Source organism: Chrysemys picta, chromosome 21, assembly GCF_011386835.1.
Source record: "Chrysemys picta bellii isolate R12L10 chromosome 21, ASM1138683v2, whole genome shotgun sequence".
In the NCBI taxonomy this organism is placed as follows: domain Eukaryota; kingdom Metazoa; phylum Chordata; order Testudines; family Emydidae; genus Chrysemys; species Chrysemys picta.
In genome coordinates, this window is record NC_088811.1 from 14440723 (window position 1) to 14455648 (window position 14926).

Genomic DNA, 14926 nt, shown 5'->3' on the forward strand with positions numbered 1-14926 from the left:
TAAGCTACTCTAGTGTTCCTGGTAAGCCTGGACGGCTGTGATAATTCAGTAGTGGGGGAGTTATTAAAGAGCCAGCAAATTATTTTTTTTGCTAAAATCATCATGCTTTCATTCCCACGGACGCTGGGAGACGCCTAGCAGTAAGAGAGAAGTCAGAGAACACCAGGCTAGCTGGAGACGAGACAAGAGAATAAAAGAGCAAGACAAACTGTGTAGAAAGAGTGGGGTCTTTAATACAAAAGGGCAACAGATGGTGTAAAACTATTCCCCACTCCCAAACACTGGCTTTTGATTCAGGTGCATTTTTGATTCAAAGAGCGTAAACACAAAGATAATTACAAAATGCTGACACTTCACCCACGCCTCCAGGTAGAGGGCACCGTAATCATAGTTAGAGTGGGGCCTGAAACGGCCATTGGGATGGCCCTCTGGATTGCAGAGATACAGAGTCCAAGGCTGCAACCTCCTTCAGTCCTTGTTGTCGGTCTTAAATGTTTGAGCTTAGGAAGCGACCAGTCCTGGTCTGACCAGGCTGGAGGTGAGACGTCTATTTCACAGTAATGAGCGCGTGAACACATGAAGCTTCCAAGGATAAATGAATCCATGAAAAGATGAAGGCAAACAGGAGTACTGATTCAGAGCAGTCACGGCCAGGTGCAGAATCATGAGGCCTGAAGAGGAGTCTATCCGGGCGTATGGTGGAGACCTCCCAGCCACACCATTAGTCTGTCGCGAAGAAGAATTGTTTACGGAGGAAGTTAAAAGTGCCCGGCATCTGCTTGTACTTTCCTTTAGCGGACACAGCATGAGCCACCTAGGAAAGAGAAAAACCAAGGAGTTGGCTAGTTTGCTGGTTGAGTGTGTTGGAGCACTAGAGACGCACAGATAACGATCGGTGCAGTGAGGAGGGCTGTATATGTTAGGGAAGGGGGAGGAGAGGCAGTGGGTAGGTTTAACATTTATAAGGTGAGGGGGGGTTTTGCTGGCAGAATTAAGACAACTCTGGAGAAGGGCAGGCCAAGATAAAGAGCCCAAGAGCAGATCTTGCATCAAACCTCTGTACTGTAGGTCTTTGCCTCTAAGACACTTCAGAGCCACTCCATCACCCCCGTGCTCCTCATCAGATGCTAACCACTGAAGGCTGCCCGAGAGCAGTCAACACCCGCCCAGCCCACACATAGAGTTCTTTGTATGAATCAGAAATAACCTTTCTTTTGCTCACAAGAGATCAGTCATTTCTTTTGTGTCGACACTTTCATGCAGTTTATTTCAAAGCAGAAAGGTCTATTATCCCTCTTCCCCTCCTGTATTTGCTAAGACTCCCCGTCACCTCCCCAAGAATCCTGCACTGGGACCGAATGATTTCAAAGCATTCACTTTCCAGACTGAAAGCGGTTTGACCACTTTAGAAGTAGAGGGCCTGATCCTCAGCTCGTTAAAATCAACAGGCGTTGTGCCACTGACTTCGACTGGAGCAGAATTAGGTCCAGGAGACTGTGAGAACAATTTTTCTTTCCCGTTCCGAGGACAATGTAGGATGCTTCTTCAAACATGGGTTATGCAAAAGATCAGCTGAAATTCTGAAAATTGGAACGTCATTTGCCTAGTCTTTGATGGACAAAAACAACCACCTTCCCACTATCTGAGTTGTAGGTGTATGCCCAGTACACAATTTCTGGTAAGTGAAGGATTATGATTATTGTTGGGCACTGCTGAGTAAACACAGTGGTGCATTTGATAGCGACAAAATATTTCATTGCAGTGTATGAGAGCTGCAGCATGGAACGAGTACCCTTAAAAATTAGTTTGAGGGGTTAGGATTTTCACTGAATTATTTCTAAAACACTGTACCCGTCATTCACAATATGGGAGAGTTATTTCTGAGAATCCTAAATTAGTATATACTCAAACTTACTGGTTCATTAACACACACATTTACATTTCATGCACACAAATTAAGATGCAATTACATCACTCACAAGTCAAGATAAAAAAAAATAACATTAACACAAGCCTCTCGTGGGGTTATCCAGGAGACCAATCAAACCCTCAGCATGGCAGCAGAGAGAGTAAAAGCAAAAAGCGAAGATGAATACGGAGCACTCTGAACATTACAAACACAACCATGTCTTGCTATCATACGTCCAAGTAGGAGATTATCTCCACACACTACCATTGTGTCTGCTGCCGTTTGCTCTGACAGTCTGGCTTTTTTGTGATCGGACGGACGGTACGTTGCTCTGAGGCAGGGGGAGGGCAGGCCCTTAGGCAAAGATTAAGGCCTATATTTTCAAAAGTGACTTGTGATTTTGGGTGCGACACCTGAAAGGGGCCTGATTCTCAGAGGGCAGGTGCTCAGCCCTTTCGGAAAACCAGCTTTTTCAAGGCACCTCTTTTTGGGGCCCCCAAAACTGAAGCACCCAAAAATCACTAGTCACTATTGAAAACGGAGGCCTAAGTGTCGAACGTCTGACTAAATGCAAAAACAAATGCCTACATTCCGCAAGAGAGTCAGACAAAGGAACATTTACCCTCACTAGCATGCCGAGCAGGTCTTCAGTATGAGCATACTGTTCAAGGACGCTGTCCAGTGTTTCGACGTACCACGAGCCACTCTGGGTATCCCGCCAGGAGACAAAACCTTAGGAGAACACAGGGAAAGTAAGGAACTCATTCCCTACAAGCCGTCCTTTCTTTCCTTCCTAACCCCCTTAGGAGTAGAATTTCCACCCTATGGATAACGTCTTCCAAATCCAGCACTAGAACATCCGGACCCTTCGTGCGGGAGTGTGGCCAGTGCTACAGACTCACTGGGTGACCTGTGGCAAGTCAAAACCTTTCTGTGCCTCCGTTTCTTCCGTCTAAAGTGGGGATAATAACTGCTTGCCTCATGCAGGTGAGGGGCTCAATTAATGTTTGAGAAGGACTGAGATCCTCAGATGATAAATGCCGGGTGTTATTACTCACCAAAGAATAGGTTCTTTAAGGCTTTGAAAGAGGGAAAGTCAGAATACAGAACAAGCCCTCTCTCTCATCCATAGATCTGAAAGCATTTTACAAAGGTGATCAGTATCAGTATGCCCATTCTACAGTTGGGGAAACTGAGGCAGAGGGCGGGGACGTGACTTGTCCAAGGTCACCCAGCAGGTCAGTGGCAGAGCCAGGTATAGGACCCAAGTCCCCTGAATCCCAGGCCAGTGCTCTTTCCACTGCCTCCTTGCTAGGCCAGTACTTTACTTATGCTGTCTCACCTGGAAAAGTTGAATAGGACACCAAGATGTCGCTGGGAGTGGGTAAGCTGGCTACTGCATCTGGCTCATCCAAGTTACCGGGCTGGAGCTGAAAGGGAGTTGCATCGGACTCGACGGAACCTCCACGAGGTTGGTTTACAGGTGAATCAGAATCCACCTCAAATCCTCGGTCTTTCTGCTCTGCAAGAGGCAACCAGAAAACCCTTCTCTGTTACAGACGTAAGTAATAAGCAGTGGGTCCCTCCCACCCCTTAGCAAACATGGTCCTTCAACTAAAGGAGCCTTTTGTTTCATCTTCTGCTACGTTGGCTGACTCGGAGCCACCTGCAATTCACTCAAGCACAGAGTCCATTCATGCCAACTAGATGCTCTGAGCCAAATACAGAAAACTGAAACAATCAGCGGTGGTAGAGGCCACAGAGGAGCTGCAAAGGTTTGCTTCCTTCTGCTCAAAGCTCCAGTGCAGTGTAACACACCTCCGGCTCGGACGTCTTTAGGAACCTCACTCTCCATGGCCAATCAATGCATTGCCTCAGCAATAAGACTATGGGGCAGAGCGCAAGAGAAGACAGCCTGAGAAAAGGGAATACGAACAGCAAAAGAAAGAGATGACACAGAATTATTATACCCTAAGTGCCAATGCACAAGCAAGCGGCCATGCAACTGCTTCTCCTCCTGAAGGAGCCCTGAAGGCAAAGCACAAGCAGAGCTAACGCCACTATTCACCTCCGCCACAGGCTTGGATAAAGAAGAGTTTGGGTTTTCCTCTCAAGCTTGGGCAATGGGACCCATTGAAGAAGTTCACGATCTTTTCGACGGGAATGTGCTTTCCATCTGTGCCGTAAATACCCCCGGGAAACTGAATATGGCTGGTCTGAAAGAGCAAAATCCACTGGCTGTTAACACAAAGGCAATAGGCCAACCTTTTCTCTAGTATAAACAACCGCCATTTTAAAAGTCTTTCCTTGGGAGAGGGATAGCTCAGGGGTTTGAGCATTGGCCTGCTAAACCCAGGGTTGTGAGCTCAATCCTTGAGGGGGTCGTTTAGGGATTGGGGGCAAACAATCTGTCTAGGGATTGGTCCTGCTTTGAGCAGGGGGGTTGGACTAGATGACCTCCTGAGGTCCCTTTCCAACCCTGATAGTCTATGATTCCTTGCATATGGATGCCAGGATGAATCCGATGCTCTGCTATTTGGGATGTGAGTTAAGGAGAGAGAAAACCCATATGTTATTTTAAATAGTCTAAATTCCAGAAACCCATGCCCCTGATCTTATAATGGCCCCCACTTCTCCCCCAAAACCTGGGATTTGTCAGCTCTAATTTACCCACTGTCCCATAGGCTAATTTGAATATTTGTTTAACGGCCACCCTAAATTGTCTTCTTTCTGTAATTTCACCACATTTCCTCTAGTGAGACGCTGTTGTAATCCAGGGATTCATTATTACTAATTATACACCCCCCATTGATCCATGGACGCTCCCCTGGCAGAAGTAGAATTCTATAAAGCAACCACCCCGGGCCTACCACCAAGGGAGGCCCCCCTTGCGCATGGTGACCGGGCAACCCCCATCAGACTGTACACTTTGTTCAGCACTGCAGTTAGAACATCCTTTCCCTTGGCAACCCTACATAGCACGATGCCTGGAAGAGAGAGGCCCCAATGGCCTATGTCCGCAGAATAAGATCAGGACAGGAGGGAGAAGAAACCAGTCCTCACTCTGATGCCCAGGGAACGGTGGCAATCAACACACACTTTTCAGGAGTATGCTTCTCCCCCAAGCCCAGGGAGATATGAACGAGCGCGCCAATCCTCCTACCTGACAGCCATGGGAAAGGATCACCACCAGGCAGCAGTCCAGAGCGCTGTGGTCCTGCCGCGCCAGGCGTTGCAACTCCCCAGCAATTTCCTACACACATTTGCAAAAGTCAGCAACTGTTACCTTCAGTCCTACCCCTTATCAATCCCACATCAACATCATGCTGCTGAAAGGGGTCGGATGGGAGACTGGCCCACCCAAGAGCACAGACAAGCTTCCCCGCACTGCTCAATGCTGATCTGGGGACACTGCTGCTGTGGAGGAGAGCAGACCCATTGCTCACGCCACGGCCCAGTCAATCCTTGCCCTCTCTTTTGCTAGCAAGGCTGTTAAAATCAGTGCCAGGCGTGATGACAATTTTGTTACACTGATGCGTGTCCACAGGGAGACCCACTCTATTTTCTTCACATGAGACACTGAACCACTGTCAGATGGAACAAGTTCAGGGTGATTGCAATCTACTGCTACTTAACATTTGCCATTTAACCACAGAGATTTACTTTGCTGTTTTAAAGGACACCCTTATTTCTGCGTTTCTTCCAAATGCAGCACCAATGGAAGGCAGTGCATTTGAGTGTGCGCACACACACCAATGCTCCACCTCAGATTTTAAAATAATCAGACTCGTTTGTTTTGGTTTCAATAAGTATGCCAGGAGATTGAATGCCCTGCTTAATATCAACTATTATATCATTCAAGAACAAACAGAAAATCAAGCCCCTGGGTACGCCAGTCAGGGAGAATCTCAATCAGAGATATCAGATAAATACACTCTCAGACAATTACTTATAAATCATGTTCAGGAATAAAAACTCAGCCCAGAAAGCCCCCAAAAATGGGGCTCCTTTTTCATCTGTTACTATAACAGCAAAAGACAAGGTAATTTGAAAGTAATGCTTTTACTGTCTCTTCCAACACTGAAGTTTGGGGTTGGGGGGTTATGTGCCTTTCCCATTGGAGCACATATTGTCACCCTCTAGCAACACTTTTAGGGTACGTCTACACTGCAGGTGAAGGTGTGATTGTAGCACAGGTAGGTGACTCATACCAGCTTTAATCTAGCTAGCACAGGTAACAGTAGCAGTGTAGATGTGGCGGCATGGACTTCAGTGAGGGCTAGCCACCCAACAATGTACATAGGCTCCCTGATTGGCTTGTCCTCAGGCAGTGCTGCCAGGTCTGAACTCCAACTGTTACCTGTACTAGTGAGACTGAAGCTAGCACAGGTATGCCTACCCCTGCTACAACCACACCTTCACCCGCAGCATAGCCTCTTAGTCCCTCGGCTCTCGCCAAATGCTTCCACCGTTACCTGAGCTTTGAGATCTCGTCGGACCAGGACGTCAAAGTGCAGTGACTTGAAGCGCTTCTCCAGTTTCTCACAGTCTACGTTGGAGCCCTCTCGAGAAGACAGGTCAGACTCTTCGATGAAACTGACGTTGTTGATGATGAGGCAGTAACCACAGGGGTCAGCTTTCAGAACATAAACCTGGCCCACATACCCACCGGGAAGCAGTCAGACAGACAAACTAAATTCAACCTCCTTTTATTCAGAGTCCATCAGCTAATCCAGCGGGATGCAACTCAGAACCGAAAATGCAGCTTTCATGAAGCTCATTTTATTGCTTCTGTAAAGGCAATTTATTGTTTGCCCGGGATGACAGATGAATAATGGAATCCATGCTCCCTATCTAAGTTCCCACTAAGCTGTGCGGCTGCATCTGCGCCGGCGGGGAGAGGCATCTCTCCCCCGGCCCCGGAGCTGCCACAGCCAGGGACAGATGCCTCTGCCTCAGCCCCAGCGCCGACCCGGCGGGAAAAGGCACTCTCCCCCAGCCCCGGGCGGCTCTGGTGACAGACGACTGTGGGGGAGTCCTCTCTCCCCACCACAGCCCCGGGGAAGCCTGCACCCCAAATCCCTCATCTCCAGCCCCACCCCAGAGCCTGCATGCCCAGCCAGAGCCCCCACCTCCCCACACACCCCAACCCTCTGCCCTAGCCCTGAGCTCCCTCCCAAATCCCAAACCCCTCATCCCCGGCCCCACGCGAGCCTGCACCCCCAGCAAGAGCCCTCACCCCAACCCTCTGCCCTAGCCCTGAGCCCCCTCCCACACCCCAAACACAGCCCCACCCTCACCACACATCACCTCCATATTGGTGCACATAACATTTATTCCGCACATGGACGTAAAAAGTTAGAGGGAACATTGCTCCCTATACGAGTGAATACAAGCAGCTGGGATAACGTCGCACATCCCGCTTTACTTTATTCATGCAGAGTCCCACTGAAGTCAATGGAATCAGCAGAATTAGGGTCTTGACTGAAATGGATACAGGGTCAAACTCACTTCCATTGACTTACATCAGTGATGAATTTGGCCTCCACTTTCCTAAACATGCAGGTCTGTATTCATGATACTAGCTTAACTTAGAACGGTCATGCTGCATGAATGTGTGCAGTGCATTTTAGTTAGTGGGTTTTTTTTATTAGTATATTTCACACGATAATTACAAAAACAAAATACCCACTCTACAAATGCAGCACACTTTAAGTGTTGCGCTAGGTAATTATTGGTTTCAGAGTAGCAGCCGTGTTAGTCTGTATCCGCAAAAAGAACAGGAGTACTTGTGGCACCTTAGAGACTAAGGGCAGGTCTTCACTACAGGGGGGGGTCGATTTAAGATACGCAAATTCAGCTACGCGAATAGCGTAGCTGAATTCGACCTATCGGAGCCGACTTACCCCGCTGTGAGGACAGCGGCAAAATCGACCTCCGCGGCTCCCCGTCGACGGCGCTTACTCCCACCTCTGCTGGTGGAGTAAGAGCGTCGATTCGGGGATCGATTGTCGCGTCCCGACGAGACGCGATAATTCAATCCCCGAGAGATCGATTTCTACCCGCCGATTCAGGCGGGTAGTGTAGACCTAGCCTAAGAAGAAGTGGGCTGTAGCCCACGAAAGCTTATGCTCAAATAAATGTGTTAGTCTCTAAGGTGCCACAAGTCCTCCTGTTCTGTTTTAGGTAATTATTAGTTGTCTTGATGATAATTGCTTAGGGGAAAATATTTGACTATGTGTTATTGGTCATATTTATGTTGTATTTAATGTAATTCGAAGAGCGAGTATGGTGACAATTGTTCTAATCTGAACTGAACTGGCCCAGTCAAAGCAGCAGGACTCACTCAGATGCTGCATCTGACAGCTGGACATCAAAGTCACATTTGCTAGTAATTATTTAAATGATCTTTTAAACACCACAGAACAGTTTGATTCAAATGAACTGTAAATAAGCAGAATGTAACTTACCAGTCTGCAGGCAAACATTTTCAAAAGCACCTAAATCCCATTAACTTTGGCACTAAGGGCCAGATTTAGACCTGCTAGGCACTTAAAAGTTTTGCCAGCATAGCTCTGTTGGTTGTGGGGGAGGAAGGACAATCACACCCATAACTGACTGCTCTAGGGCTGGCAAAACCCCTAGAGCAGAAGCAGTTATACCAGCAAAAATGTTCTTTTGCTGCTTGTTTTGTTCGGGGAACTCATATTAACTATACTGGCAAAAAAATTCTTTTGCCCAGTATGCCGGCAAATCCTTTCTAGCATAGACAGAACCTTACAAAGGTACTTAGGCACTTGAAATAATGGCAGGCGCCCAGCGAGATTTACAACAATACCTTAGTGAGATAGGCACCTAACTCCCACAGACTTTCAATGGAACTTGGGCACCTCACCTGCATAGATGCTTTTGAAAATTACACAAGACACCTGCTTCACCTTTAGGCACCTAAATACCTTTGTGATTCGGAGTCTTAAGAGCCTAAGTCCCTTTGACTTTTGAAAATGGGACGCAAAGTGGGTGGGATGGGGGAGAAAAAGGAGGCAGTTCAAGTAAGAAATGAGTAAAAATAATGTACATAGAAATCGGAAACTAACCATATCTGAGTTCCTCCTGGATCTCTCTGCAGCAGAACCTACAACACGTGACGAGAGAGAAATGACATACAGTTCCGTCACCTACTTCACATTCGTTAGAGGCTGGGTCCCTGCTTAATGGGATTAATATTAATGCAAATATTTCCAGTGCTTTGACCCATTTCTTAACATGCTCAGTCACACCTGAACTCCTCCTTGCTCCGGGCCACACACAGGAAAGAAACATTGTTCCTTTACATGCACAATCGGACTGCAGATGTTGAGAGTGAAGTTCGGGGGGCTCATTTATCATGGCTTTGGACTTGGCCCGTCAAAGAGTATTGGCCAAAGAGTCGTGAATTTGAGTTTCATTTGTCATAACAGAATCGGATGGGAAATCATCTCATAGCCTTGCCATCCCAAATACCTTCTCTCCTCTCCTAAGCAGCAGGCAAACTAGCCTAGCCTATAAAAACAACCAGTGTTACAACTCAAAGTAGTTTTACTTTTGACAGTGTCTAGTTGTTCAGATTGATTACATTCCATCTTAAATCAACAATTACATGGCACTAGTACACTTGGGGCTGCACCTCTCCCACCTTCGATGGATGGATCCTTTATGACAGAGCCTTGGTTTTTGACTCGGTATTTTCTTCTCTGGGTGCTTTTAATGGCTAACAGGTTCTCAGACACTAGCCAAAAATGTGAACAAACACTATGGATTTGATACAATTAATGGTACACAAAGATACCAAGGGAAATGGCTGCAGGTGGCTGCTAGTCACTGCATACCAGGAGAAGATCATCATTGCTCAGGAGAGATGCCCGGACTAGCAGGGGATGGGTACAACATGTAAAGAGCATGTTCAGACAGCCTGTGGCAAAAGGGTAAAGGGAGAGGGACTGCCTCCAGCAGAGTTATGGAGCAGTACTGGTACACTCCAGAGCAGTGGTTCTCAACCTATTTACCATTGTGGGCCGCAAGAACGTGTTACGTGGGCTGCATCCAATACTACCTGTATGGCCTGGAGGATGTCACATGGGCCGCAGCTCTGATTGGGCTGAAGGTTGAGAATCACTGCTCCAGAGGGTGCGCCAACCAGAAGGTGGATTGGCACAATATGTGGCCCACGCTAAGGCTCCCAGAGGAAGATGGGCTGAAGGGATCTACATGAGGTATGGGGAGAGAGGAGAAGGAATGAAGGACAGACAGGATTTAAACCAAGAATTGGCTAGCGGAGACTGCTTACCCTGATCTGCTGCACTGGGACGTGTCGACACTTGGCGTCTCTCAGTCACGGCTTGGACTGGGGTAGGCAAATATTCATGAGCCTTCCTATCTGTAAAGGTATAAGACATCTGGGCCTTGCATTACTGCCCTTCCTATAGACTTTTGCAAGAGAGAAAAGCATACGAAGCAGAGAGCAGGCCTCTCTCCGGAGGATCCGGATGGAGCACTGCTGATTGCAGGTAACTGAGCCTCTCGCCCTGCTGTTTGGAGCCGGGACAGCAGTTGTACTTTTCCCCTGTGAGTCTTTGATTAGAACTGTGGGAGCTGAGGCTAGAACCAGACTCAACAGTGGGCGGGAATTGCGAGCACCCAGTAACACCTGTTCTCACCATCACACAGAAGGCACCTGCCCCTTTCTTCCTGGCTTGCGCTCTTAGAGATAGCAACCGCTCCCCCTTCCCCACCCCACCCCACCCAAATAATTAAAGCATCCTGAAAAGGCCATGCCCTTCATAAAAAGACTTCTCTCCACTCCACCCTACCTAAATCCCACCCTAAATTCTCACTCCTTCATGTCCTCTGTCCTACGTGATCCTTGCATCCCTCCTCCCAGTTTCAGTTTTGCTTCTTCTTTCCTGCCACCACTTATTCTCAGGATGACCTTCCAAGACCCCTCTCTCGCCTGCTTCAAACCCTTTGCCTTTCTCAAGGCCTTACTGTGCTGATCTTCTCAGTACCCAATGTCTTTGCAACTTCTCTGCTGCTCTCCTGTGTATCGGACTTCTCTGAGTGAGAGCAGACACTTTTCAGGGCAGGGATCCTGCCTTTATGTTTTTGTTAAAACAATTAGTAATACTTATAGAACTCTCTCTATAAGGCCTGGTCTACACTAGGAAAATAGGCTGGCATAACGACGTCACTCAGCGGCGTGTAAAATCCACACCCCTGAGCGGCGTAGTTAAGCCAACCTAAGTCCCTGTGTAGACAGCGCTAGATTGATGGAAGAATTCTTCCATCGACCTAGCTATCGCCTCTCAGGGGGGTGGATTACCTATGCTCAAGGGAGAACCTCTCCCATCAATACAGCAGTGTCTACACTGAAGCCCTACAGTGGCGCAGCTGTGTCACTGTAACATTTTAAGGGCAGACAAATCGTTAGGAATAATAAAGAAAATGTTGATAATGAAACTAGCTATCCAAGAAATATGAATATATAAGTTAAAAACAGGATAGGTAGACAAGTTACACATCAAATGCAAATAAAATATACTATGCTATACAGTCCCTTCCATCCAAGAATCTTAGCACACTTTAGTGTGTAGATTTACAGTAATTAAATCTCAGAACTCCTTTGACAGGTAAGGAGATTTTACCCACATTTTATAGATGGAGGAATTGTGATTTGACCAAAATCCCACAGCAAGTAAGCTCTGCCAATGTCCAATCCCTTCTCTAATCGCTGGATCACACTCTCTCGCCAATAGAAAAGAGAAATGTTTGTGTCCTTGGAGGTCAGATTTGAGACACCCCCGAGATTACCTACAAAAAACCCAGCCATTCTAAAGTTATTAGCACAGCACTAGGAGATTGCTGCCAATTAAAAGTTTTCAGTGGTATTGGATAGCATTATATTTTCCCAGTGGCTGTGCGGAATAATCTATACAATCAATGATTCTGGAAGACATCCGGGCTATCAGATTTCACAAGCTGTTAGCCAGCCTCCTGTACCTCCTCAGCAACAGGGTTTATAACTGCTGTATCCAATTTTGCTGTCTATTATGAAAACAGCAGCACCCCTGATACTTACAGGTATCACCCTTTCCACCACGTAAGCCAATTTCAACTGGTTTTAGATCAAGCGGACGCAACTGTGGGAATTTGGCCCCTTCACTCAGCAAAGCGGCAAGGTCATTCTGTCCAGTTTCTCGCAAGCTTGAGACGAATGCAGGAAAAGCTTGTCTTCCTCGCGTCTGAAGGTCTGTGACCAACTGCCTGGCTTGGTCTCTTCGGGTGCCTGCTCTCTATACGGGAGCAAAACGAAGACAGAAAGCATTAGCATCCCATGTGCATGGCACGTCTACAGTCCAGCAATTCATAAACAGCATGGTGATGAGTACAAGAAAGGACGGGGGATTTTACAGATGTGAACAGAAATAAACTGATCAGGGTGTTGTCTTTTTAGCCTATAGCCAGGCAACTCATTGATGGCCCTCCCATCTTTCACATCAGCCTCTGGCTAGCAAATTCAAGCTTCTGTCTAGTAGAGGCCCAGTGAATTTTTTAAGGCCCAGGTACTATTATCCCTGATAGGTAGGGAAACTGAGGCACAGAGGAGCTGCCCTAGGTCAGACAGCAAGTTAGTGGTACAGTGAGGTATAAAACCCAGGTCACCTGATCCACAGTGCTCCACTCCAACCACTGGATAACGCTGCCTCCCACATGATAGGGCAAGTTCTACTGTATCATAACTTTGTTGGTTTTGGTTTTGTACAAACTAACACCCAGCATTTAAAGCTTCTCTTGGCTTGTTTACCTAGGGTGACCAGATGTCCTGATTTTATAGGGACTGTCTTGATTTTTGGGTCTTTTTCTTATATAGGCTCCTATTACCCCCCAACCCCGTCCTGATTTTTCACACTTGCTGTCTGGTCACCCTATGTTTACCCCCAGGGTTAGGGTTATGCCGCTTTAATTCCAATGTTGTCCTTCCAGCTGACAGTCATAAAACTTAAATTCACAGCAGCTCTGTGACCTCGGCTCTCGCAATAACCCTGAACGGACTGATCAGAAATGACCAGGGAACTCCCCGCCACTTCTGATTTGCCACGGGCTGTTAAAGTTCAGCTGTTTACAGCCGGGCAGACGGTCCCCGGCTGCAGCTCAGCGGCCTGACAATGGGGTTCATTTCAGGAGATAGTGGAGAAGTTCCCCAGCAAGCCTAAGGGGGTCGTGCAAACCCCCGGGGGGCTGGATGTGGGGGGCTGGATGTGGGGGACATTGCCCTGCCTTCTGCACTGCAGTCTCTAGCCATGGAGGGGGCTAAAGATGCAATTACCCCAGGGCATGGGGAAGCAGCCTGGGCAAGGGGGGGGGGTGAAAGCAGGACGGCGGCGGGGTGGGGTGGGGGGGCGGCCACAAGCTCCCACCCCAGATCCAGTCCCGGGGCGGGGGACGAGGCACCTGGATCTCCTCGATCATGTCCTGGGTGAAGACGCCCTTGTGCAGCAGCAGGTCCCAGAGCGGAGCCACCTGCAGCTCCCCCACCAGGCGCAGGCGGCTCCGCTGCAGCAGCGCCCGCTGCGCCTCCTCCATCCCCGCCGCCCGGGGGCCCCCTTGGGTGGGTCCCGGGGGGAGCCGCAGCCAGGAGACAGCCGAGATGCTCCGCCCGCTTCCGGGAACGGCCCTCAGCCCGGCCCCCTTCGGGGCGGTCTATAGGACCCGCCCTTCCCTGAGGCCTCTCCTCCTATAGGGGCCTCCCCCCTGGTTCCTATAGCGCCCGCCCTGATCCCTAACGTGTAGGGCTGTGTAACACCAGCCCCTGCGGATCCCCAGGGATTTGCACGCGTCCTTCCCCTTCTCCACCAGCTCCCTTCACAGCACCGTCCCTTTCTCTCTAGCCAGGGCTGCCCATAGGGCCCTACAAGAATCTATCTCCTTTCTAGGGGGTTAGAAGCCCCTGTTGCACCTTTCTATAATATCTTGTAGCCCTTCCACTATCAATACTAGTTTTATATGCCCCCCCCCCAGACAATTAAATTCTTCCCCATCAGGCAGCACTGCACAGCTAACAGCAGTATATGTGTGTCCACATCCTGGCATGGGTCAAGATACCAGACTAGATGGACTATTAGTCTGGTCCAGTGCTGTCATTCCGGCATGGAAGAACAATTTCCGTGTATAGCAACAAACTTTACTCTCACGTTGGTGTGAATTTGGAGTAACTCTGCTGAAAACTGGTTTTACACTGGTACAACGGAGAGCAGAATTTGGACCTGAGCGTGCGGTCTTTGAGGTCGCACTAATAGCTCTATATAATTGTGTGGAAGCAAAGAAATTTAGGCTATTTTGAATAGGGTTGGCCTTTTATACATCTAGTGGGTCAATCTCCCTAACTCAGTTACCACGTCAACAGAGGAGCAGGGGAGACGGAGGTGAGCAGCAGAGCCAGAGAAAAAAACATATTGTGAGGCCAAGAAGCCACAGGGTGACGCAGCACCACGGTGACGTGGGCTGACACCATGACGCAACGTCATGTCGTGACACAGCAGCACCGTGGTGACACCGGGACACACAGGTGCTGGAACCAGGCTTACGGGGGGTGCTCTTGCACCCCCTGGCTTGAAGTGGTTTCCATTATATACAGGGTTTACAGTTTGCTTCAATGGCTCTCAGCACACACCCCCCACACACACACTAGACAAATTGTTCCAGCACCCCTGCAAAGACACACTATCACATCATGATGCAGCGCCATGGTGACGGTGACATGGGCTGACATCATGCCATGACGTCACATGGTGACGCAGACTGGCCTCATGACATGACGTCCTGCCCCAGGTCACGGTGCTGTGATGACATGGGCCAATGCCTGCCCAGGACATCACGTCATGATCCCCCTGCCTCGACAGGAAAGGTGGTTACAACAAGGCATCCCCCACCCCGGGCTTCTTCGCTTGTATCCCGTCATGCTCCGCCGAATGGTACTCGCTA

At 48.6% G+C, this 14926-nt stretch overlaps 1 protein-coding gene across 1 annotated transcript; it reads right to left on the minus strand.

The window, feature by feature from the left end:
* Nucleotides 1-213: 213 nt before the first annotated feature.
* CASP9 (caspase 9) lies at nt 214-13651 on the minus strand. The gene is made up of 10 exons (XM_005293000.5): nt 13397-13651; nt 12024-12237; nt 10236-10325; nt 9007-9044; nt 6385-6561; nt 5073-5162; nt 3978-4125; nt 3252-3431; nt 2532-2641; nt 214-814 (listed from the first exon to the last, which is right to left on the minus strand). The coding sequence occupies exons 1-10, from the start codon at nt 13526-13528 to the stop codon at nt 722-724; spliced, it is 1272 nt and encodes a 423-aa protein (XP_005293057.1). The 5' UTR covers nt 13529-13651; the 3' UTR covers nt 214-721.
* Nucleotides 13652-14926: the final 1275 nt, after the last annotated feature.

Coding starts and splice junctions, on each gene's coding strand:
- CASP9 (XM_005293000.5), bottom strand. CDS start 13,528: ATGGAGGAGGCGCAGCGGGCGCTGCTGCAGCGGAGCCGCCTGCGCCTG. Junction 10,326..12,023: donor TGGTGGAAAGGGTGATACCT/GTAAGTATCAGG, acceptor ATACCTTTACAG/ATAGGAAGGCTCATGAATAT. Junction 815..2,531: donor TGCTCGGCATGCTAGTGAGG/GTAAATGTTCCT, acceptor TCTCTTTCCTAG/GTGGCTCATGCTGTGTCCGC.